This window comes from Chenopodium quinoa, unplaced genomic scaffold, assembly GCF_001683475.1.
Source record: "Chenopodium quinoa cultivar QQ74 unplaced genomic scaffold, ASM168347v1, whole genome shotgun sequence".
Lineage (NCBI taxonomy): Eukaryota > Viridiplantae > Streptophyta > Magnoliopsida > Caryophyllales > Amaranthaceae > Chenopodium > Chenopodium quinoa.
The window spans coordinates 7,447,867-7,475,114 of NW_018743331.1; the positions used below are offsets into that span (position 1 = coordinate 7,447,867).

The 27,248-nt window shown below is 36.2% G+C and overlaps 1 protein-coding gene across 1 annotated transcript; it reads left to right on the top strand.

Moving 5' to 3' along the window:
- The first annotated feature begins 887 nt into the window (after positions 1-887).
- Positions 888-22,240, top strand: LOC110737865 (alpha,alpha-trehalose-phosphate synthase [UDP-forming] 1-like). The gene is made up of 18 exons (XM_021918215.1): positions 888-1,408; positions 2,080-2,395; positions 2,514-2,611; positions 2,733-3,121; positions 6,563-6,680; positions 6,805-6,906; positions 8,078-8,228; positions 10,162-10,250; positions 14,474-14,522; positions 15,577-15,677; positions 16,366-16,553; positions 17,305-17,422; positions 18,312-18,491; positions 18,720-18,845; positions 18,962-19,049; positions 19,206-19,336; positions 19,443-19,541; positions 21,618-22,240. Exons 2-18 carry the CDS (start codon positions 2,089-2,091, stop codon positions 22,002-22,004), a joined length of 2,721 nt encoding a protein of 906 aa, XP_021773907.1. The 5' UTR covers positions 888-1,408; positions 2,080-2,088; the 3' UTR covers positions 22,005-22,240.
- The last annotated feature ends 5,008 nt before the right edge of the window (positions 22,241-27,248 follow it).

Consider the following 27,248-nt stretch of genomic DNA (forward strand, 5'->3'; position numbering starts at 1 on the left):
ACAATCTTTAGTTATTATTAAAAGATAAAAGGAATAACCTTTGCTATTATTACTATTATTCTATAGCAATCTATTCTCCACTTTATAACATTATTATGCACTCCTTTTTTCATGTCCTTTGTGCGTTTTTGCATTTATGCAATTTTACCACTAAGTTAAAAGAATCTATCTTATATTAAGTTTGGATGCTTTTGGTAGGTAAACTATGGTCTTCGATTCCTATTTTATTGTAACGTTTAAAATTTTACATCGTATTGTTGCTCTTATTTTCCGAATCTTTTGTGATATAATTAAAGAAATATATATTCACGTGATATTTTGATTTTTTCAGTTCAGTATACGGTATAACTTTTAATATCCAAGTGCTATAAAAGTTTATTAAGAGATAATTAGAAAAATTTATTGTATAAATTGTGCATTGACAAATGTTAAACTTTAAATTGAAAGGTTTTACTATAAAACTTTAAAAAGATAAATACGGTAATATCATTGCTAAAATACATCAATTTGTTTGGGTCTAAAGGAGCCACAAGAGAAATATAGGGTACAAAGGAGGATGGAGAGATTTGGAATAATGACATATCATACATAAATCCTCATTTTTCATCATTAGATGTACTATATATATATCATGTATTCATGTTTAATTCAAACTTTGACTTGACATTATAAATAATAACTTTGACTTGACATTAATAACTATAATAATAATAATAATATAATAATAATAAATATGGATGGAAAACGAGCCTTGTCAATTTATTTATTAATTTATTTTGTCTAATATGATTTAACCAACCCAATTTAACGAGTATGAGGTATATGACAAATTGTGTATATTCATTTTTTTTTTTTGTTGAAGAAAGGGGGCAGAGCACATACCTTTCACTTAGCTATTTCACATTTTTATGGCAGTATAATTTCCAACATAGTAGTACAAATTAAGCAAAACAAATTATACTAAAAAAAGGGGTTTTTTATTGACCTAAAATTAGGATTTTGTTAATCAAAGCTCCTAGAATGGAAAATGTATACGTCACATAACAATAACACACTTCCCGGAAACAATCAATTTTATATTTTTATTCAATTCATTCATATAAAATCTCCATAAATAAAAAAAATAAAAATAAAAATGGTGGTATCTCATGCATGGCTTCTTTCCATTGGAACCGTATAAAGCTTACACGAGGATCCCATTTCCTCTCATATTATGTTTATGCTCTCTTCTTTTGCTTTTTTCTCTGCCACCCCAGATTCTCTTCTTTTTTTTTTGACGCCCACTAATTTATATTCGGTTCCCAATTCTTGAATGTTCTTCAATTTTTCTGGGGTTTGATCAATTTTTCAACTTTTGTTGAATTGATCAAACTAATTTACAGCAATTTCTGGCGCTTTGACTCATAGGGTGAGACCTAAATTAATTTAATTTTGGTTGCTTAGTTTTTTGGCATTGTTAATTTTATATTATGTGCATTTTTTTGAGGTGGGCCTGTGTTTTTTACTTGAATTTTGATTCTTTTTGGGTTATTAGAGGTTTATTTTGGATGTTAGTTTAATGGGTATTGTTTTATAGGTGTTTCTATGTGGTGGGCATTTGTTGTTTTTATTGATCATTGGTGTGATTACAGTTATATTTTCAATTTTTGTTTTAAATTTCATAAGTGCTGTGAATTATGTTTTGTTTCAACTGTATGTTTGAGCTTTTTATTGAGAATATTGTGATAGTAATGATTCCCTGTAAACCCGTTTAATGGGTGGTCGAGTCTAGAGCATATCGAATTATTTCGGGTTGTTCTAATTTAATTGGTTTGTTTATCTTCTGTTCACTACGGAGTATTTTTTTTTTTTTTTTTTTTTGTTGTATTAAGGTCTTCTTATATGCTGAAACTGATACTTGTTGAAAGCACAAGAGGGCAAACTTAATTAAATAGTTAAGAATTTCTTATGTAACAGCTTATGTGTGCTGATTTTGGACTAATAAGATATCAATGAAAGCTGAATGTTTACTGCTTCAGGTTATAAATGTAGTAATTTTCGTAGGGGTGAGTTATATATTATATTCTTTGTGGGTTACAGATTGAGCATATGCCTGGAAACAAGTATAATGGTAATTCAAATGTACCGTCGAGTAGAATATCCAGGCTACTTGAACTGAGGCAGTTAAAGAGAACAAGCAGGGCTAACAATGAATTCTCGGATAACAATAGCCCCGAGCCTGGTGGTGGGCATGATTTTTCGCATGTAGAAAAATACTTGGCAGATGCTGTGGCTGGAAGTCCTACCCAAAGACTATTAGTGGTTGCCAATCGTTTACCAGTATCTGCTGTTAGGAGAGGTGAAGACTCTTGGTCATTGGAAATTAGTGCTGGAGGGCTGGTTAGTGCTCTTTTAGGTAATCTTACACTTTCATTTTGATCAATGTAAATTGTGAAATTATGTGCATGGAACTATGTTGTAGGAAGCTTTCTAAAGTTTAATTATTAAGTAGAATTTTGAATGATTTGCAAAAGGTGTAAAGGAATTTGAGGCAAGGTGGATTGGATGGGCTGGTGTTAATGTTCCGGATGAAGTCGGACAAAATGCTCTCACAAAGGCTCTTGCAGAGAAGGTTTGTTACTTAATTGATTACTGGATCATATTTACTGCATAACTTTCTTTGCGAGGAATCCTTCTGCATGACATTTAGTATTACTGTGCTATTCGTTATGAGCTTTCTCATGTGATTGCAGAGATGTATACCTGTTTTTCTAGATGAAGAGATAGTGCATCAATATTATAATGGTTACTGCAACAACATATTGTGGCCTCTTTTTCATTATCTTGGTCTACCTCAAGAGGATAGGCTTGCTACCACAAGAAGTTTTCAATCTCAGTTTGCTGCTTACAAGAAAGCGAATCAGATGTTTGCTGATGTAGTAAATCAGCACTATGAAGAAGGTGATGTTGTTTGGTGTCATGATTATCATCTCATGTTCCTCCCAGAGTGCCTAAAAAAGCATAACAGCAATATGAAAGTTGGATGGTTTCTGCACACCCCATTTCCTTCCTCTGAAATCCACAGAACCTTGCCATCTCGTTCAGAATTGCTCCGTGCAGTTCTTGCTGCTGATTTGGTTGGGTTAGTCATCCTTTATATATCACTATGTTTTGTTAATGTGCTGTCTGTATATATCTTTTACATGCACAAGCTATGATTTTTATTGGTCTGTGTCATATATATCAGAAGTTTGAATCTGATCCTAGTTTTATATCATCTACTTCATGCGTTCTTTTTAATTGGCTCATTTTGACTTTTGACACTATTCATAAATTCTGCTTTGACTACCTTTTGTGATTTATAGTTATAATTAAACACAGTGACGTTGGATCTTGTTAGAATTGTTTTAATAATATTTTCAGTAGTACTCTATGCTCGTGATGCGTGCCAATATTTCATATACTAATATACATTAATAATTGAAGAGAAGATATAAATACCTCCAAGGTTAATAATGTGTAATTAACAGAGTGTAATTAAAGACATCAAAGAAAATATTTCAACAAATGAATTATACTCCTTATTCATATGTGCATAAGTAAATTGTCTAAATTTAGGTGTCTCGGAACCCCTTTTTTGTGATTGACAAAAGAATTGGGTCCTAATATGTGCTTATGTTATGTAACTGGAGTTTAATAGGATGTAGTGTAAAAATCATTGGATGGATGGCTGTTCTATAAATTGTCAACGGCTCATAGTTTGAATTTTTGTACCGTCAATTTGTCATAACTCATTTCTGTTTTGGTGTTGTTACACAACAGTTTATTGGGTTGTTGTTGGTGCTTGCTTCTGTTTGAATGCTGTGTAGTTTCAGAATAAGCAAATAAGTAATCACATTCTTGAAATTGTGTTGTGATTGTATTTTTTTTTTTTTTTGAAATACTTTATATTTAAATATTATTTATTACATAGCATTGATTCATTAGTACAGGACTTTTAGTGTGAGATTGAAAGATAGCTCAAGTGGTTAGAGCTTCCCTTCCGGTTCCATTCTCACCACCGCCGTTGTGGCTCTCTAAACACCAAAATAAAAAAAAAAGGTTTTTTAGTGTATCATAATTGGTGAAATCTAAGTATGGTACGAAGTAACATTTTATGGAGGACTTAAGCATTTAAGACATGATCTTATGGTTGCTTCATTCACTTGATAGGATTCTTTTGCTATAGCGCATGCGCTATTAAGACTTGCCGAGCAGTCATCCGATACGATGGATGGCTTACCGACCATGGAGTTAGAAGAAAGGAGCGCCTGAATGTTTCGCAGGAGTAGCGTCCCCATCCTTGTGCTGTAAGCCTACGGCCCCCCAATCATTCCTTTCCCTAAATGAGCAGGTGAACTTCTGCTTTAAAAAAACAGCAAAAAGGAACGCGACCCCCCAACCCCAATTTTTTTGCTCGCTATTTCGTACCACTCTGGGGGAGAAACTAAAAGATGGCTCGATCCCACACGCATAGAGGGGGAGCTGTGTCTCGTGCAAACATATGATTGAAAGCCTTTCCATTTTCGAAAGAAAAAGAAGAAGAATGGAAGCCTTTGAAACCCTTTTCATGATGGTAAGAAAAAGAAAGAAAAGAAAGAAATAAAGAAAAGGAAATTGAAGCTTTTTTTTAAAACCAATAAGTGATTTTCAAAATCGCCATTTCCTCGATTTTGCAGATACAAGAAAGAAGTCTGGAACCAGCGGCCTGAAGGCCTTCCCCCTGGCTCCCGCAAACTTCTCTCTAATCGCAGATTGTTGTTGAAGATCTTCCAAGGAATTCTCCGCACTCAAAATTGAAGCATCAATCGCTTCATCAGTTACTACTGGGTCTTCGACCTCCAAAGCCTTAACCCCCATGATTTCATCAATTGACTTCGTCTTTTGCTGAGGAGACCAAAGGTAAGGAGATCTAGAATACCGGAATGCCTTAGATCTGGTTTAGGGCATATTTCTCCTTGAACAATTCGAAGTAAGCTATCTTCTAGAGAGCGTTTAAACTGTCACAGGGCGAACTTCACCCTTCACCTATTTTTGAGCTATTGAATTAGGCGATCCGAAATTTATTTTTCACTCCCCTTTCCCTATTAGGGAAAGAACTTGGCTCCACGGCCCGGACTCCCACAGGGGGCAGCAGTGCTTTGCCAATCAGGTAAGACCAAATGGGGACGGTAAACTGCAAATTTTTCCAGTATTCATTGCTCGGTTGGCTGGAATCTCGCACAACGCATAACCAAATAATATTTTTGCCAATGACGGATTCCGCGCCCTTGATTCCAGAGAGCAAGTCGTTTTATGTGCTGGTACTGTTCTTTTTGATGGTTGAAAAGGGCGGCTGCCGCTTTCTTTCATTTCATAAGGGAATCCAATTTCCCAACCCTAGTTGATTTTATTTATAACATCTTGCCAGTACGCAACAAGAACAGAACAGCAGGAACCTCACAAACCTTTTCGGTCTGTTACTAGTATGTTAGGTTTTTTTCGGTCTTTGCTGGTCCCGCTGCCCTTACCTACTCCAATCCCGAAACGAAAAGGAAGACCGAACAATTTAATACAAAGAGTTCCGACCAAGACTGAGTACAGAGGCGACGAGGGGTGCTAACCCGGCCATCCAACCCAGCAGGTCCGGAGTCGGTGGCCATGAATACGTACTAGTAGCAATCGACTCAAGTATACTTCTCCAATCCTTGCTTACTCGTTATCGTTGAAAGAAAGTTAAAGAACCTTAAACAGAAGTATGGGAGAAGCTAGTTTTGAATAACAAATCCCATTAAGGAAGAAGCGAGAAAACCCTATTATTGGATAAGCGGGTTTAACATTCATTATCTACGCTAATTAGGTTCGGATAAGTAGTTATCTATGCTCACCCTTATGCTTGTACTGGAGAGTTGCTCACTCCAGCGAGCCTAGGTAGGGCTCTGAAAATATTTCGCAAGCAGTTTTACGATGATCAGAGCTTGGTTTTAAAGGTACTTCAGCATGGATAAAAGCAAAAGTAGGAGTAGAGGAAGGGGCCGGTTTTCAAAGAAGTCACTGCATAACTATAGTGTAGTAAAAAATCTATCCTGGCTTAGTGCAAAAAACTGTATCTTGGTAAAAAGTAAGTGTTTTTAGTTGCATTCCAACAGGTTGATATCTCTAGTTTTCATCAGTTTAATAATTTGGGGAGTGTAAATGCTAATTTGAATATTGTTAAATATGTAGTCACATATAGCTCATTTTGTCAAATAGTTGTTGTACATCACTGGCTTTAAGGGGAATATACGTTCACATGTATAACGATAGTTGCCATGCTATTATTATTAGCTCTGAGTGTGTACGGAAGTTCTACAAATATCTGGTTGTAGATTATATGTTCACAAACTGGTCTTCTGGAGTGGTGCATTATTAAATGTATCTTTGACAGCAGAAAATTATATCTGGGCATCAACTGGATACTTATGTGTACATATTGACTTAAGTGATTAAACTATAAAGATTCAGCATTCAAGTTGCATTACTGTTCAAATTTTGTTCACTCTACTATCAATGTTGTTCCTTGCAGTTTTCATACCTATGATTATGCTAGGCACTTTGTTAGTGCTTGCACTCGTATTCTTGGGCTTGAAGGCACACCGGAAGGTGTAGAGGATGATCAAGGCAGATTGACCCGTGTGGCTGCTGTATGTTAAAGCAATATGTTTTTTTTATTAGCTTGTTGATTTAGAGTTGGCTGATATCATGCTTTTTTGATGTTGTCTAATTTCATTTCATAAAAATTTTCTTGTTTCTGTTGATAATTTCCAGTTTCCTATTGGGATCGATTCTGATCGTTTCATTCGAGCACTTGAAGTTCCTCAAGTTCAAGAGCATATCAAGGAATTAATGGAAAGATTTGCTGGTCGGAAGGTAGGCTGTTGTCTATTTCGAGCTCAGTTCAGTGTCTTCTTGTGAATGTATCATTTATAACATTTTAATTTTTTGGTGACTTCCAACTCCTGTATTTTTCTAAATGACTTCGATGAAGTTAATGAATTTGTGTGGAATCACCTCTTTTGTACAACAAAAATAGTATCAAGTGCAGCATAAAGATTTGATGAAGTATGTAATAAAGAATTGCTGTAAAACAAGGGTGTTTACTCGCAATGTAACATAAGCTGTTACAGAGTTATAGAAGAGAGCTATGGAGTACAATTTTTTTAGACAGAGTAGAGTCCAGTAGACAGCCTCATTTCCTAGCATAAGCTGTTATTTAGCTTTAGCTGAGAGTTACAATCTGATTGGTTTAATCAGTTGATATCAATGGCATCGTATAGGTGTTTCATATAAATGAATAACCAGATAGGTCCAGATTCCACGTTATATGTTGAGATTCAGATGTCTTTAATGTACAACAAAGAGGAATTACTTAAACACATAAGGTGATTGGTGAGATTTTGTAGACGGATATGGATAAATCCTCCATTTGCTAATTTTGAAGATCTGTTCTGTTTCCACCCAGCTTTTATTGCTTGAATGCTACTTGCCAACAAAATTGATTGCTTTTTTTGGTGGTAGAGATAATAGTCATTGTGAGAAGTTGTACTTTTTGTATTGAGGATGCCATTGGATAATAAAACTCAGTATCAATCATACATTCCTATCACAAGGCCGGTGTTACCTGGAACTCTGGAATGCAGTATGTCTGCTGCATAGATGGGTACAGGAACAACATTCACTGCCCAGTTTAGTTAACTTTCTCAAACTTATACTAGTGCACTGTATAATGTATTGATTTAAAGTTTTCCGATCATTATTTGGGGCTGAGTGGCGGGGGAATTTGTGAATCAGATAACACCATGCCAGACTGATAATGTAATTGGTGCTGAAAAGGGCTAATCAATATTTTGCTGCAGTGTTCATCAGTCTGGTACTTAGTGCATATGTGCTTATCTTGGGACCTGGTTTGTAGTATGTCTATGCCAATCCTAGGCTGCTACTGCTTATTATCTTCTTCCTAATCGTCTATTTGTATTGTGTCAATTTATCACTATGCTGCACAAGTTTTCATTCTAGTTTTATATGAATTTCACTTTGGCAGGTAATGCTAGGTGTTGATCGGCTTGATATGATAAAAGGAATTCCACAAAAGATACTCGCCTTTGAAAAATTTCTGGAGGAAAATCCTTACTGGCGGGATAGAGTTGTTCTTCTCCAAATTGCTGTTCCAACAAGAACAGATGTTCCTGAATGTAAGCTCCCGCTCTGACAACACCTCTGCCCCCCCTACGCCTCAAGTAAAGAAAAAAAAAAGTGTAAATATGCATATATGTCTGTGGGCACTCACATATACACAAAATTATGTGCTTGTATAGTTCTAATAGAAAAATTTGTCACAAACCACCTTATGAATTAAAATTTTTGTCACAAACCACCTTATAAAATACAAACTTTGTCACAAACCACCTTGTAATTTTTTTTTCTATTAAAACAAATATGATTTCAAAATTTTTGTCGCCTTTACTCAGAATATGGTTGTTGACCCACTATTCCGGCGTTGACCCCTACATCATCACCCCACCACCGCCACCTGCACTAGCTTTGCCGCATTACCAGCCGACCAACCCGAAACCATCCTCACCGGCCCAAAACCCTACACTAGCCACCCAAAAACCACCCACCCACCCAACCAGAGACCGCCCCTCACCGGCCTGAAAACCACCTTAACCACTCGGAAAACCAGCACTCTAACTACATGAAGACCACCATACAACTACCTCTTTTCCTCCCCCACCCATGAAACCTTCTTTCCTCTCTTTCTCCTTCTCGCATCTCTTTCAGTGGGGAATGGGGAAGGGGTGGCTGAGGGTTTCGGTGGTGAGGTGAAGGGCGGTGTGGCTGAGGGTTTCGCGGGGAGGGGAAGGGGTTTCTAGGGTTTTGAGGGGAAGGGGGTAGGGGTTTTGGGGAAGAGGAGGACTTTTCTAGAGTTTTGCCGGGTAGGGGGTAAGGGGAAGAGTTGGTTGTATGGTGGTCTTCGCGGTCTTGACAAAAAGTTTTTGAAATCAGGTCTGTTTTAACAAAAAATAAAATAAAATTATAAGTTGAATTTTCACAAAAAATTTGTTTTATAAGGTGTTTTTAACGAATTTTCGCATTTAATGGAGAACAAGCATTATATATGGATAATAGCGATATTGGCACATATTTACTCCACTGGTCCTCTCTACTATAATATTTTCTAAGTTCTTATAGGTTCAATGTGGAAATGAAGTGTTATTGCATGCATACGTTGAATGTTACTATTGTAATTTATGCTGGTTGAGATTTTGTTCAACATGATGACAGAATGGTTTGTTTGATTGATGTCTGCCATCAAGTTAATTATACCGTGTGCTTTTATGTAATGTTCAGCTGTGTATCATGTGACTGGCTTAAATTATCATTATGTATTAACTTTAGTACCTTCAAGAAGCCATACCAGGGATACTATTATGTTTTTTTTTTTTTTTTTTTTTTTTTATTATCCTTACTAAGTATGGTACACTACCCTAAATGGGCTGATATGATGATAAGCAGAATACTTTCAGCTCAATGGTAAAAAATTGCTGAGGTTGGGGGTGATATCTTCTGGGTAAGTAGTGAAAAGTATCAATTGTCCTTTACTGTGATGTATTTCTTATTGTCCTATTATAGGTTGACACATGTAGCTTAGGCTGATGGTGTTATGAAGTTTCCGCTTGTTAGCTTATGTGTCATCTAGGAGTTAACATATTTCCAATGGATAATCCTTTTTGTCAAATTTCTAATGGACGTACCATGCATATTTGTCAAGCATGACTTCTGAGTGTTTTTACTCCTGATAAATTTTGTGTTATTGAAATGAGATATACAAAAAGCTACCATGGAAAAGAATCAGTTGTACTTGTAATTATTTATTTATATATCTAATTCATCATTATTATTATTTTTATTGTGATATTGCAAAAGATGATGCCATTTTTCTAGAGATAATGCAAGTATATTTGGAACATCTATCATTATCCGATTTGTCCTGTATTTTTATACTGTTGTCTGATTTTTATTTGTGCTCCATGAGTTTCTGAAGTTTATGTTTTTTATTGCTCCATGACTTCCTTCTGGTGTGTATTTTGTATGTTTTCTCTTATTTTCTTAATCTTTTTGCAGATCAAAAACTTACAAGTCAAGTTCATGAAATAGTCGGACGCATTAATGGGAGATTTGGAACTTTATCACGTGTTCCTATACATCATTTGGTATGTTTTAAATTCTTAATATGTTTTTTTTTTTTTTTTTTTTGGTATGTAGTATCAGTAATCCTTGATAAGATGCTTGAGTTGCTATGGGATTTGGGATTTTATCTAGGAAAAATTAGAAATAATAAGGAAAATTTATCAGAAACAACCTTTTAAAGGGTTTACTTTATTTAAATCAACCTTTTAAATTTTTTTTTTGTAACTTCAGACCACATTATAAAATTTTTTGTCAAAGACAACCTAATGGCTAATGCTACTTTCCGGCGTTGACTCTATTTCTTCCGGTGTTGACCACGAGTGTGCAAGGCACGTGACCTCTTATGTTGCTTAACACACCCCTTTTCCCTCCAATTAACTCTAATTAAAACCTCTGCTTTTCTCTCATTCAATTTTGGAGACAAAAATCACTGTTCACCATCAATACCCTCTGCAATTCTTCTCTACTGCTGCTACTTCCATTAACGAAGAGTTCCCAAATACAATAAGAATTCATTTATGCAATTTAGTTTAAAGGTTCAAACTTTCTCCTATTTTCACTTCTTCATTATTTTTATTTTATTTTATTTTATTTTATTTTACATTTGCTGCCATGGTTAAAGATAAAGTAAAGAAGAAAGCTGTGTCATCTTCTAGGGAATTAGGGTCAATTATTGAATAATACAAAAGCCCAGGTAACTCGCTTTACGTGTTGCATCCTCTTTCCATTGTTGTAAAACTTACAAGCGTAGAATTTTATCATGAGTCCACAAGGTCCTCTTAGCAACAGGGATACCACAAGCGCATTTGATATCCTACAGATAAATGCTGCATAATTGACAAATCCTTTGTCAATTAATTCGATTTCAAAAATTTGGGGGAAAAAACCCTAATTTTCGAAAACACCAGTTACAAAAAATGAAACAAACAATTAAACAATAGCAACCACGATACCTGGTTCGAAATTGATGTATTGCTTGGTTGAAAACTTGAAATCCCAGATTCAGATAGCTTTCGAGAAATTTACCCTAGAATATTTTTCCTATTGATCGAAAAAGAGGAATGAGAGAGAAGCAGAGGTTTTGATAAGAGTTAATTGGAGGGAAAAGGGGTTTATTAAGCAATATAAGAGGTCACGTGTCTCGCCCACTCGTGGGCAACACCAGAAAAAATAGAGTCAATGCCGGTAAGTAGCATTAGGTTGTCTTTGACAAAAAAAATTTATAATGTGGTTTGAAGTTACAAAAAAAATTTAAAAGGTTGTTTTAAATAAAGTGGACACTTTAAAAGGTTGTTTCTAACAAATTTTCCAAATAATAATCCCAACTTTTATGAATTTTGCTAAAATCCCAACTTTGGATAATTCTGGAATAATCCGAACTTTGGGGGTTCTTCTTTTTCTTCAATCCCTAATCGGTCAACAAAAGTCAATGACCTACTATATCAGGTCACTTCACACGTGTCAAGTCCTAATTGGTCCAAAAAAAAAAAACAAAAAAAACCAAAATTAAAAAAAAAAACCACCCAGCCAAAACCCCAACCACCCTAAGAGTTCCGGCAGGCCGCCCACCCAGCCACCTCCCTCGTCGGACTGTCGGACCTCCCCCTCCACTAGTGTTGCCGCTCCAGCCGCTACCATCTAAACCACCATCCCCCCTCCCCGAAACCCCCATGCAACCACCAATAAAAACCCGTTGTTGGCTTCCCCTCTGGCCTGGTCCGGTGAGCTATGGATCTATTGGTTAAGGAGAGAAAATTGACACCAATTTCTCAACTCTGCAAACCACCTCTGGTCCACCACTGACACTAATTCCTTAACTCTTCAAACCACCTCCTCATCCCACCAACCACCAGCCATTGCACTCATTTCACAACATCTAACCAGTCGCAACCCACCATCTTCATTCAAACCACCACCACCCTTGTCTGACCATAAAATTGGGCTTGAATTGTTCAAAGAAGAAAGAAATTAAGAACTCAAACCACCACCATTTGCAAATTTCAGATGTGATTTCCTTTTCCACTTGAATTGTTGATAGTGAAAGGGTATAGGAGAGAGAAATTAGAGTTGTGGGGTGAAGGCAGCCTATTTATGGTGGTTGTTTGGTCGGTAAAGTGGTCATTTAACAATGAGGAAGATGATTTTCAGGAAACAATCGGAGGTTGGATTGGGAGTGTTGGTCGGTGGGCTATGGGTCTATTAGTTGAGGAGAGAGAAAATTGAATTGAGAGTGAAGATAGTGGTGGTGGTGGTCGTTCGGCAAGGATAGGGTGGTTCGGTGATGGTTTCAAGGTCCATGGTGGTGATTCAGCAAGGAAAGAGTGGTTCGGTGGCTGGGGTTAGGGGTTTCGGGATGAGGGATGTCAGATAGGGGGTGGAGATGGTGTTTTCCAGGGTGGGAGAGGGTCAGGGTCAGGTTTCGGGTTTGAGCAGTGGGTGGGGATGGGGGTTCCGGTGAGCAGGGGTGGAGGGTTGGGTGATTTGCTGGTGTTTTTTTTTTTTTGGGTGGTTTTTCTTTTTTAATTTTGGTTTTTTTTTTTAATATTTTTTTTAACCAATTAATTTGTGACACGTGTCACTTTAACAAAAAAAATAAAAAATTAACTCATTCAACTAGTAACCGGTATTTGGGATTGAAGAAAAAGAAGAACCCCCAAATTTTGGATTATTCCAGAATAATCCAAAGTTGGGATTATTCAAGAAAAATTCATGAAAGTTGGGATTATTATTTCTAATTTTTCCTTTTATCTAATCTATTTCCTTTTTTGTTATTTCCCAATTTAAACTCTGAAAATGCTTTGTTTTTCTGTAAAAATGCAATATTTGTGGCCTTATCTCGTGAAAAATTTATATACACCTGCAATATCTGTGTAGTATTTATATTCATTATTTGATTTCTCTGTATGATTTATATCATTTGAGGGTACCAGGAACAATGTAATCAATGTTATACTAAGGAGTGAAGCTTTTTGTTGGATTTCCAGTCCTTAATAACCATGTTGTTATTGTGTTACAGAGGATAGAAATTTCACATTGCTGGTCTCTCTAAATGACATTGAATTTATTCTGACTAAATATATTAGAGTGGGACACAATACAGAAGCTGTTTGTTTCTTAACTTGGTTTGATTACTTTGATATGCTTTCCCATGATTCATTCTCTGTCTATGTTGTACACCATCTATGTTGAGTAGGTTGTAGGTTCCTTACATTGTCCTATGACTAAGTACCAAAATTGAGAAGTGCTTCTTGCTTAGATTCTGTTGGTGTTACCCAATTGAACAAAGTGACATTAATTGGTTTACTGGATGATAATTGAGAAGGCATCGATGACTAGGTAAAACTTTTTAGGGATACTTTGGAATTGCAATGAAAATCTTATTAAGTTCAGTAGGTCTAAATCAAAGAGATATGGTTATGACCATCGTAAAAATTATCAGCTAGAGGGACAAAATCAAAGTACTCAAACATACAAGTATATCTCGAATGGACACACCTTGCTTGGTAACACACATGAGCTACCCCTGGCAATCCTCTCGTTAAAAAGTGTTTAAGAGGATTTCAGAAAGAAAGAAAAGAGTGTTGTGAAAGTGATGTACTGATAATTTCCTCGAGTAAAACGTAAGAAAATTTTTGATGTGCCAAATTTGGTCTATCTACAAGCAACCTTAGGTTTGATATCTTCTAAATCTTCAAATATTGATTAGCCATTCATATGTTATCACTTGTCATGCTGAGGTTGGTCTTTGCATCTTGGGAAGTGAGAAATTTCTATTACTTGATGCCTTCCCCTTTGGTTAAGAAGGATACTACTAACATCTTCTGAAGCCTTAGTTCATCTTTAAATAGAATATGACTTTTTATATAGAATGTCCATTGACCACAAACATGTACTAGCTGAATCTACAGTAGCAAGCAGTGAGTTACTGTGCTCCTGTGTATACCTGGTCGATGTGGTGTATAGTTGTGTGCTGGCCAGGATTGGGTGGTTGCAGTAACTCACAACTATGTGCAGCATACATAAACTTCTCGTTGGGGGTGGAAATAATACTATTTATTGGAAATATTAAAACTTGTGTATCCACTTAAGCATACATTTCTGTATTTGTCTCTTTTTTTAAATGGAATTGCTGGGCATGACCCTGTGAAATCTCTTTAGCCTAATTTGCTGGATACATCTGTGGCATATAATTATTCTGCGTTTAGTTTTTACCCAAAGCTGAAGTAGGTGTATGATCTATTTGCAGGATCGTTCTCTGGACTTCCATGCCCTTTGTGCTCTATATGCAGTGACTGGTACAAGTCTCTTACTGACATCTGAAGTATTTAAATTTTCTTGGGTATTAAATTTTTATCTCCACGTGTTATCCATGTGTTTGTTGAGGTTTTTATATTTAATATTTGGTTGAGAAGCCAGATTTTGTTGCTAAAGTCTAAGACTTGCTGTACTATCCTGAAACATGGTTTACAGTAATTTGGTTGGCATGGTTGACATTGATTGAATCATCTCGCCTTCCTTTATGATGACTGTTCATCTAGGCATACTTTCTTCTCATTGCATGCATAATGTAGAGCAAGACAAGGGGATTCAGGTGTATACTGCACCTTTACAAGTGAACTGGGACTAAGGCAAACAGTTGAGGCTCTGTTTTGCATTCGTTTAACATATTACGCTTTTAGGCAGAAGTGTTTCTTTAGGTTTAAGCCTATCTTCTAAAAATTTGTAATTATTTCCACAGAACTTTATAGAACACATGGTGTTACGGACGGGTTAATTGAAGATGAAGATCAAGAGAAAGGCATTGTTGATGCAGTTGTTCAGATAAATCTGATTTTATATTTCAAGCATTTGATAGGATTGAACTCTCCCAATACCAAATAAGATAAACTATAAAAATGCAGCATACCATATTGCTGGTTACTTTTCCTTTCTCAATTTCCTCCATATTCCTTCTTTCATTCTCCCTTAATATATTCCGAGCTGTTTAACAGTTTTGCTTGGTCTGGTTAGGACCCTGAACTCACAGTAATATACATGTCTACTATGTCTATCTTGCTACTTATTTAAGTTAAATTGAGATCTATATCTAATGCACAACAATGCTACATACACTTGATCCTCCCACCCAACCCTTAATCTCGATCAGAATTATTTTTTTTATTTTTATTTTTTTTATTTTTTTTATTATTTTTTTTTTATCTCGTAGTTCTAAGGGAACTACTGCTAAGCTCTTAGCTCACATGGCACTAGGGAGTAAGGAGGATTACTATATCAATTTTCAGCTACCTTCTAACTGCATGTTTATGTCAAGTTTCAGCTACCATCTAACTACAAACCATTTCTTCACAGATGTAGCACTGGTCACTTCATTGAGAGATGGCATGAATCTGGTCAGCTATGAGTTTGTGGCTTGCCAAGATGAAAAAAAGGGTGTGCTCATTCTTAGTGAGGTAAGTCCTAAGATTTGTATAGATACATAATATTATATGCATGCCTCATGTACCATAATGAACCCTGACATTTCATTTTACTGGAAACAAAGGGGATGGACACTTCTGAGGTTGATTTGACCATTTTAGCAGAAATTATTGTCATATCAAACACATGATATTTTTTTTGTTGGTTAATATTCATTGAATTCCAAGTATATGCATTGAATTCCAAGTATACGCTTATGAGGGCTGAAATCTCACATAGTCTAAAAATTAGTCTAGTTCTGAATATTATCAGTAATGAAACTTGTGATTAGCCTCTGAATATGTGCCTCACAGCTGTATCACTCGTGTATTGCTTTGCCTTTCTTTCCTTTAGACACTCCAATTTGATCTGGTACCCTCACAAAATGCATGTTCGAGCACAGACACACACACTCACACACACACACACACACACACAGGGAGAAGTTTCCTTAAAAAGAAAAGGGTGAGAAAGATGCATTTTGAAACTAGTCATGAAATTTTTTTTGATGTAAGGATATACCTTGGAAGTTTGAATTTATCATTCGCTAAACCGAATGAACTGCCAATGTAGGCATTATAAGAAAATGCTTCCCTTATTCTTGATAGGCTGTTTCCAAAGCTGTGTTCCTTTTTCTTGTCCTTAATGGCTGAGTTCAATTTAATTCTTTTATGTGGAAAGTTTGCTGGAGCTGCACAATCTTTAGGAGCTGGAGCTCTTTTGGTAAACCCGTGGAATATCACAGAGGTAGCTGCTGCAATTGGTAAAGCCTTAAACATGTCAGATGAAGAGAGAGAGAAAAGGCACCAAATTAACTTTTTACATGTTACAGAGCATACTGCTCAGGAGTGGGCTGAATTTTTTGTAAGGTATGTGAATATAGATTCATTTATGCTTTTAGTTTATTACTAGTGTTAAATTTCCATGGGCATCAAATTCATTCAATGTACACTTGCAACTTCCTCCAATTATTCTAAAGATGAGGTGGTGAAAATCTTTGTTGTTTGATAAATACTTATCATTGTCCTGGTAATTGAAATGCTGTTCTGAAACACTGATTTCTTTGATGTGCTGCATTCCTCCTAGCTAATGTGCTCCAAACTGATGCATAACATAAAAAAACTCTTAATGAAGTTTAATGAGGAAAAAAGGAAGAAGAATAGGTTCAAATGAGATCTTAGTAAAAGCAAAGGACCACTTTATCCATGATAAATTAATGAGAGTTTTATTTAGGATTTTTTTTCACGGTGCAGGCCGCTTCCTGGGCAGATTGCCCTTGAATCTGCCCATGTCAATGAAATAGGACAATGGAGGGATTTTCTGTGTTGCAATGCTTTTATGAATGCTTCCTTGTGTTCTGATTGCTGTGGGACAAAGTACCATATTTAGTGTTGTTATGCGCTAAGACGGCTGGGGCTTTTTACAAGTTACTCAATTAGGGAGATACAAATTTTTTGGTTTAATCTGTAATTTTGCTTTTGTGATTAAAGGACAGCTTGTCCTCTTTTCTCTGTACTGCATTTTTCCAGCTGTTAAAAAGAAAAAAGAAATTTGGGAATTTGAGCTTGCTTAAATTCTGACTTGATTGTTAATCATTTTAACTGTTGCGCTGTTTTGTAGTGAGCTGAATGACACAGTTGTAGAGGCTCAATTGAGGATAACACAAATTCGCCCTGTACTTCCAGTTGACTGTGCTGTGAACAATTTCCTGAATTGTAGCAATCGACTACTCATACTGGTATTGTATTTTGTTTACACTTTCCTTTTTGGTTAATTTCGCTGCAAGTTTGTTTCTAGCTGTTTTTGCTAATTGGATCAATTTCTGCCTGTAAGCTAATGTAATTTGTACATGTTAATTGTTATACTCCCTACGTCCCACTAGTTAGTACACGTTTCTCATTTTCCACGAGTTTTAAAGCAAATAGATATTTGCCAACTTATTAATTTGTTTTGTTTTATGTGCATAAGTACAAACCAAAAGGGACAATGTACAGTGCAATAATTACAAAAAGGAAAAGTAGGTGGGAATCTTGGGATATACTGAGGAATTAAATTGGGACATAAAGGTAAATGGTTCAAAAATATTCTATAAAAAGAAATAGGCACTTAATTGGTACACCCGATTAGGACTACCAGCACTTAATAGAGGGACAAAGGGAGTATTATACAAGTAACTATTCTTATGTTCCTTGCTCTATACATTTTTAAAGGGACACCCCTAGATTCAGCTTCCTTTTCTCTAAAGAGTTTAATAAAGCCTTTTGTTTTTGATTCCAACCCTGCCACCCACAGAAATGGACTTAATTAATAAAAGCTCACTACTTTTTTCCTAAGTCAATTGGAAGTGCCTCATGTGTCGTGTCTTCAGAATGCTATTCCTTTGTAGTCAATGCTGAAGTAATTAGTCTATAGACCATTTGAGTCAATGGGAATCGTTTGCTCAGCATCAAGAAGTTAACTGTAGAGTACCTTTTGAGATTTATATTTCAATTATTCTATGATTGCTTTTTAGAGAGGTCCATCTTTATATAGTCCATCTCTTCCATAACCATTTGATGTAAACAGTTTTATAGAATTATCATTGAGTTACTACAGCTGACTTTACTGACGTGTCTTCTTAATTTCAGGGATTTAATGCTGCCTTGACTGAAGCAATTGATACTCCTGGTAGAAGGGGTGGAGACCAAGTGAAAGACATGAATTTTAAATTGCATCCAGAGCTGAATGGTCCTCTGAGTGTGCTGTGCAATGACCCAAAATCAACAATCGTGATCCTCAGTGGAAGTCGCAGAATTGATTTAGATAATGTATTAACTTATCCTAAACTCTTTTTTTTTTCTTTTTCTTTTTCTTTCTCTTTTTTTTTCTTTTTTTTTTTTCCCTCCTGCTTCTTTGAGTCATTGATTCTAGCTAGAGTAGAACATCATTCAATTTGCTAATATTTGAGGAACAAGTTGTCATCATGTTAGGCACGAGATTGGACATGGTTCTCAATCCTAACATCTATATTTCTGGTTCTAATCTTATTTGTCTAGAATTTTGGGGACTATGACATGTGGTTGGCAGCAGAGCACGGGATGTTCTTACGGCATACAAGAAGAGGAGATTGGATGACAACAATGCCTGAGCATTTGAATCTGGATTGGATTCCCAGTGTATATGTACTACCTCCTGTCCCTGCCTAATGATAGAACGTTTCAGACTTTTTTGAGCTTTATATGTATATATATAATGTCTAATTTCTATAATCACACCTGTTTGATTGATTTTTGTGTAGCATGTATTTGAGTATTTCAAGGAAAGAACTCCTCGTTCGACTATTGAGCTTCGTGATACCTCCCTTGTATGGAATTACAAATATGCTGGTATGTTTCATGCCCTAGTTAGGTTTCCAGGATTTCCTTTTCTTCAAAACTTATGTTTCTTTTTTTCTTTCTTTCTTTCTTTTTTTTTTTTTTTTTTTATTATTATTTTTTTTGTATTTTTTTTTTTTTTTTTTTATGTATATGATTCGGCTGCAGATTTTGAGTTTGGAAGATTGCAAGCAAGAGATATGTTGCAGCATCTTTGGACTGGCCCTATTTCAAATGCATCTGTAGAAGTTGTTCAAGGTAGTAGGTCTGTTGAGGTTCGACCAGTTGGTGTTACAAAGGTGATTTTTCTTTTTTTTTTAAAATTATTTGTCATTGCTTTATTGATATCCATTTGTGGGAAGGCATTTTTACATGTGTATATTCTATTTGTGCTTCTGAATGCAGGGCTCTGCTATTGATCGCATATTGGGGGAGATAGTGCACAGTAAACCATTGAAATCACCCATTGATTATGTCTTATGCATTGGTCATTTTCTGGAGAAGGTAAAAGCCAAATCTTTGATCCCAGCTTTTTTCTTAGTTGCTGTAACTGGGGAAAAGAAATATTGTACTGGATTTTTAATTCTTTGAGTCATAACAGCCCCTTCATTAAACCCTCCTGTTCAAGAGATCCACCTTGGTGCTGTTTATTGCCATTATTGGCTTTCCTGCAGTAAAACAGGATGAGTGTGATATTCATGTTCAATCTATTATTCTCTACTAAGTAATGATAGCAGGATTGAATCGACTTATATCACATACCAATATTTTGGTAACTGGTCATATATAGTTTAGACGGCTAAAGTAAGTTACACATTAAATGAGTACTTGGTGAGTTTAGATGACTACCAGAGGTCACAAGTTGCTCAGTGTCAACCAAATCTATAAGTATATTTTTGTATTTGTTGTGTTACTCTTCATTGGACTATCTTTTAAGTATGATGATTGATTTGCTTAAAGCCAATGATCAAAGAACTCAAGGGGTGTCACTATCTGAGGCTTGAAGTTTTTATGGGAACAAGTTGAGACAAATCTATTTGTGTATCTATTTAAACTACATCACCATAAAGTCAAGCCATTGGCTATTGAGTAAGAACCATGCAACCCCATCATAAATGTTCTTAGTCTCATGTAAGCTTATTTAAAGAATGGTGAATTGACCTGTTTGCCCTTTCAAGCTTGATAAATAAGGTTAAAATGCCCTTATCTAATACGTAGAAGTCTATCAGCAAACCAAAGCTTTAAACCCCAGTCATGAATAGGTTGATGGTGCATAGAAGTTAGATGCGTTTTGTAGAAGCTAGGGTTTCAGCATGCACAGGCGACAGAAAAGTTCATTGTGTCTGTGATTGCGTAAAGACAGAACAAGGTGTTATAAATACTTCAGAAGAGGGAAGAAAAAGAAATACTAAAAAGCATCAAGTTATATTAAGAAGAACTATTTTTGAGGCCATTGCCACCGACTTGTTCTCTGATTTCACAATTTTTTCTTATAGTTAGTTTTAATAACTCCTTTCACATCACTCTTTCTTGATGAGGACATCTATGCCTCACTTTTCCACTTCCTTCCAATTTTTTGGAAAACACCAAAATTGAACTTGTGAGCACTCGTGTTCATTGTTTCTTTGTCCCTCCATTCTCTCTCACATGTTTATATAGCTTACCATATTCTTTCATGCAACAAAGTATGATGGGGACTTCATGAGTAGTTTGTGGTTGAACTTCCTTGCCCATTTACTAAGGAACTTCACTCCTTATTCCTCACCTATTAGTGTATAGAACCAATTTGTTTTCTTTTTATATATTTCTTTTTTTTTTTTTTTTTTTGAATGAATTTTATGTATTTCTTCCTAACACTCCTTTTTTTAAATAGATCTGAAATAATTATTGCTAGCATGATTGCTTCTCATCTGAGCGAAACTGTATTGCCAACGGATATATGTTTCAGTGTACTAATTGTCACATCCAAGTCATTCATGTTGACTCAGTCCCAGCCCGACAGAGAAGCCAAAAATCACAACTCAAGGAAATCTAGTAACTTTTCATTTTAGTATTGAACCTTTCCAGTTCTAATCTGTTTCAGGTCTTCTTATTTGAATTATGTAATGTTCTTCCACTTGCCTTTTTTTTCCCCATTCAATAGGTTACCCTGTTTCATATATTGTCATTTTCCTCTTTACATTTACGCTGAAGACTAAAAATGCAGTTGTGGGCAACTTGTTATCCATACTATGAAACAACTAATGTTTCCATGCAACTGGCTGATAAATGAGTTGCACAGAATTAGTCCGCGTTTGACATTGTTTAGAGTCTTCTCTTGTGTGTTACTTGACAGAACCCTGTGTGCATATATTTTGCATTTTTTTTTTTTTTTTAAATCCTCTTGTGTGTTACTTGACACTTGACAGAACCCTGTGTGCATATATTTTGCATTTTTTTTTTAATTGAAATTGACATATTGCTTCAAATAATGCTTAAAATGATAGAAAGCATGTTCAATCTGTTTCAGGGCTCCCCAGCCTTCAGATAATAAAGTTCATTTACTGGAATTAATTTGAGATGTTATTTTCTTGTGTCTAGGATGAAGATGTGTACACATTTTTTGAGCCAGAGCTTCCCTCTGACAATGGGAACCACCCAAGAACGAAAGCATTTGATACTTCAAAGTTTCCTGAAAGACCACCACCAAAGCCTCCAGCCAATAGAGGTGGATCAAAAGCATCACATGGAAAGACTCAACGTTCAACCCCAAACTCAGAGAAGATGACAAATCATAGCAACGGTGGGGTCTCACGGAAGCAATCATCAGAGAAGACCTCCTGGAACGTGCTGGACCTTAAGAAAGATGACTATTTCTCCTGTGCTGTGGGGAGAACTCGGACCAGCGCTCGTTACACAATAGGATCTTCAGATGACGTCATCTCATTTTTAACAAGATTAGCTGAAGCATCTTTGTCCGTTTCATGAACTTCAAAATCCTGACCTTATACCCTAGTCTCGATTCTTTTAGTGCTGTTGATTCTTGCTACCTAAAGGCATAATGAATAATTAGAATGATTGTAGAGCCTAGTACAAGGCATGTCTGACAGTTCAAGAGTTGCTAACTGATTCTAACAGTCATGAATTTCGATTATCATCTTGTATCATGACGACTATAACTCACACTATTTGATCAATCTATATTAGAAAAGCACTTACCCCTATTAAAGCTGTTTAAATACAGTGTGCCTACAAAAAAGAATCGAAGTATTAAGTATCAATTTTGAAGGAAAGAATATGGAAGAAGCTGAATGGGTGAAAGGAGAAACTACTATCAAAGCTGGGCAAAGAAGTACTTGTCCAAGTGGTGGCACAGGCAATTCCTACATACGTGATGAGTATTTTTAAAAATCTCGGATGATTTCAGTGATGAAATTCATGCTTTACTGTGTTGCTTTTGGTGGGGGTCAAGCTCGGATGGCCAAGGGGGGTCTCAGATTTATGGACCAGTGCTTCAATCAAGTTTTACTAGCAATACAGGTGTGGCGAATATACAATGGAGGTGACTTGTTGCTGCATAAAATTTATTGATACGAGTTGGTCGAAAGCAATAAGCATTAAGGGAAATCAGAAGGCAAAAAGGATTAAGATATATCATAAACTAAGGTCTAAGTGAATCAAAGATACAAATATCAAAGACCTAACATAGGCCATTCTATAATTTTATTTTATTTTTTTATTTTTTATTTTTTGACTAGGCCATTCTATATTTAACATGATCCAATTAATACTAATTAAAGGGGAAATTCCTTGTTTCTCATATTGACAAACGAAATTTGTTTCTCATGGCGGCATTTTCGTAAATAAATCAACAACTTTTTCATTATTGTGGGCTCCACAATTGAATAAAGTTGATAAAATTGTTGGTTTATTTACGAAAATGCCATGTGAGAAACAAGAAACTGGGGCATCCTCTAATTAAAGATATATATTGGAAGATAGCAAACACTGCGGTTCTCATCATAAGGGTCCATGTTCAATGTATCATCGGCATGGCTAAGTACCTTGGTAACTATTAGAGTTTGAATACATTTTGTATTCGATTACTGAAGGCAATAGCAGCCATATATATAGAAGTACAAGCAACAGAGGATGAAACCCGTTGCTTATACTAAGCCTAAGAATAAGCCTAGATACTAGGAACTAACCTAGGAGACTATTAAAATACAGCCTGGAGGATAATAACAAATACAAAGATAATGACTAATAACAAATACAAGGATAATTAATAATAACAGAATATTGATGCTAAGCTTATCACTTAACAGTAACAACCTCCTTAAGGTCGTCTCTTGGATAGTCTGTATTATTCAGGCAAGCCATGATAAGATCGTCAACTTTGATACTGTTATCATGACCAACATCGCCGTGATACTGAAACCAAAGCCATATATCTTTGATTTTAAGATTGGAACCAGAAGAGTTTAATTCCAACTCCATAGGCAAAGAACAAAACTTGGATCGATACTCAAACTTATTATCCATTTCATGATTAGGATTGTCTTCTTTATGTAACGTCAGCCTCCCATTATTACCTATGTCTTTACTCACAATTGTCTTCAACATTTGCTGAGGATTTCTGTGTTTGGGACGATGAATAGAAATTATGGGGAATTGCGAAAGGGCCGTACCATTATGGAATTTTAAGTGACGATATGCAGCTTTTGATCGTTTTCGTGCCTCCAATAATCCAATTGGTTGTTGATTATTATTATTATTATTGGTAACGATGGTAGCATGAACAGAGATAATGTAATAAACCAGGAGTCCCATTTAAACCAGGAGTCATGGGTGGTGAGGTAATCTGCAGCCACATTTGGAGGCGGGAGTTGCATAGCTATAGACTCGAGTCGTGAAAATTTAGTCAAAAACTGTACCTTATATTTAGACCAACAAGCCTTTAGCATTTGATGGAACAAAGAGTCAATGATGGCTTCTACAAAGAGACCAAGCACAAACCAACGCCTTCCTTGGCCATCACCTAGCATGTTCTCGAGTTTGTCGTGAATATAATTTATGAATCGGCCTCGTATACCATACAGAGCTTTGTTGTTATCAGGATAAAGTAGTGACGATGGCAAGGTAAACGAAGGTGAGGTGATTCTTGTGGGGTAATTCTTTGTTTCTCATTGTCTCATGGGGTATGTGTCAAGATTTAGGACTCCCACTCATGACATATATACGGTCCCCACCAGTGAAAAACATCATATTATTTTCCATATTGTCATTATAAAGTGGGGCTCCCTCATTCTTGGGATTAGGGGATTATATTTACGGGAGGCAGCCGTGCAGTGACATAGGGTAACAATGTCGAGTTTGCTTAAGATTGTTACCATTACATCACTTGGTAGACGGTCGAATTGGTCAGTATCATCAGTCGTCATTGGTTCTTGCTCATCCTTCGATTTCATAAACCATTGTCTAATCGTTCGTAAACTATGGTACAGTGCCATTGATACCACTAATCCTCTGCTTATAATAACTAAGCTTCCCATCGATATGATATGATGATCAAATAATTTGCATAATTCACTTGATGACTTGCTGTTTGATAACTATGCTAATTATTCCTATAATTATTAAAAAATTTCAATATATTATGGGATAAGAAAAAGAATGGGAAATTTAATGAAACAAAACGGAAGCGGTGGGATTAAAACAAGAATCCCGAGGGATTGGAAAATATTGTGGAAGCTAAATTCAAAACCTAAGGGGCCGTTTAGTTCGCAGAGGGGAATCAGAATGAAATGCAGAAAGAGAATGGAGAAGAATGGAATGAAACTCTCAAAATCCAAACCCACACAACCCCCAAGAACCACCGATGAGGTGCGGCGAAACCACGACCGAAACCTAGCCAAGAAACCACGCCCGGAGGGTTTTTTAAGGGTTATACGTGGGTCGGGGAAGGGTTTTTGGGTGGGAGGAGGGGCGACGAAGGGCGGCGAGGGTCGGGGGAAGGTCGACGAGCATCCGGTGAGGTGAAGTGAGTTCCGGTGAGGTGCATCCAGTTGATAAGGTATGGTGGTGGACTGGTGGTTGGGGAATGGGAATGCAAAATGTAGGGGTGGGGAATGGGTTTAGGAGATTTTTGGGTAAACTCAAAAATAAATGGGGGAATGGGGATGACAAATAAGTGAAAACAAACACTAACAAAGGGAATCATTCTCATTCCCTTTACCCATTCCAGCGAACCAAACGGCCTAAGTGTATGTCTATTCAATGATCACATATAAATATAATAATGATCGTCATAGTCTTAAATTTGTCAAAAATAAATAAATTAAAGATAATCTTAGTCGTGCTAGGAAACGTATCATAACATAATAAAAATATGAATTTTTGATAAGAAACATAATAAAAATATGTTTCTTATCAACATAAAAGATATACTAGTATTTACCAAAATAATATCCATAAAGACCTAAATATTACTTCGTAATTTAAAACTATTAGATGACAACTTGTGTATTGTTTTTTTATAGGTAAATTTTATAAAAGAATAATCTTAACCTATCTAAGCGTGCCACATAATAAAAGGTATGATTTCAACCAAAAGAAAAAAGGGGTTGTTAAATATCGTCCTCAAATATCTAACTAACGCCTGAAAAATAACATAAAATTACGTACTTATCCTTATAATAACGATTATTAAAATAATTAATTTTACCTCAATTACACACTTTTACCGTACACAAAAATTTTAACCGTTCTCTACAGTGGTCAACAGCCACCAACGATCATCGGACCAACCACCGTGATTTTCAAAATCAAACAAATTTTTTAAATTTAGCAAAATCAAATTTATTGGATCTTATGGACGACGACAAAATACCGAAAACACAACCTATGCTGCTCGCCGATGGCTCGTCGGACCGTACGGACTCGGTGTGTGCTGATAATTTTTTTTTAAAATTCGAAACCCAGGTAAACGCCTAGGATTTTTGAAAACCCTAGGCTAAAACGCCTAGTTTTTTCAAACATCCTAGGAAGTTTCAAAAAAACTAGGCGTTTCAGCCTACGGTTTTCGAAAATCCTAGGCGTTTGCGTGGGTTTCGATTTTTTTTCTTTTTTATTGTTTTGGATCTCACGCATACTTTAATTGTTATTGGATTTCACGCATACGAAATTATTGTTGTTATTAGAATTATATTATATATTAGAATATTGGTATTAGAATTATTATAGGGTTAAAAAGTTTTGGGTAATGTTGAAGATAATTAAATTGTTTATAATTAGTTGTGTTGTTAGAATTGTCATCATTATTAGTTGTGTGTTATTATTATTATTATTATTATTATTATTATTATTATTATTATTATTATTATTATTATTATTGTTGTTGTTGTTGTTTCGGGGTTTTCTGATGTCCTGCGGGAGAGTTACAATACCGAGACTGGAACCGGACGCCTGTACCTGCAAAACAACGGAGACTCCTGATGGTGGGAGCTCCGCCTCCAACGGTCAAGTTAGTACTTGATTAAGGAGTAATTAATGCGGAAATTAAAGTGATTGGGTCTCTCTAGGTGAGAGTGTTTAATGTAGGTAATCTGCTTTGTTAGCGAGATCAGCCTGTTATCTCTGTGTAATCTCTGTAATTAATGTCATCTCCCTTAATGAGGATTAAGGGAGGTATTTATAACCTTGGGAAACGTGCTAATCCTAGGTTTAGGTTAACCTAGGGCTGATTGGGCTTCCCTCAGAAGTTGGGCCTGGGTGGCCGGTTTCTCCATTAGGCATGGAGTATGCCACGTGTCATGACATAATAGGTCCAAGGTGGACGAATAAGCGTGTGCCACGTGGCAAGCCCTGACAGTTCCAACTGGGGGACACTTGGCAGGACCTGATTGGCCCACGTGGCGCATTCCGATTGGTAGGAACAAAATCCCCTAATCATTTGCCCCTCACAGGTGGCACGTGACTGGTCACGTGTTACCTGTGACAGGTTGCCGCACTGTAACAGGCGACGGCCTGCTACAGGTGTCAGTCGGCGAAAGGCCGAGAGATTTTCCCGCCCAAATTTTGAATTCTGAAAGTGACCCTTCGCCTTCTCACTTCGCCTATATAAGGGAGTGTTGACTTCAGTCATTTTCACACTTGAGAACTTTGTGAGAGAACATTCGGACCCCTGAACTTGCTCTGACATTTTGGACCTTTTCTGCCTACCGCCTGTTC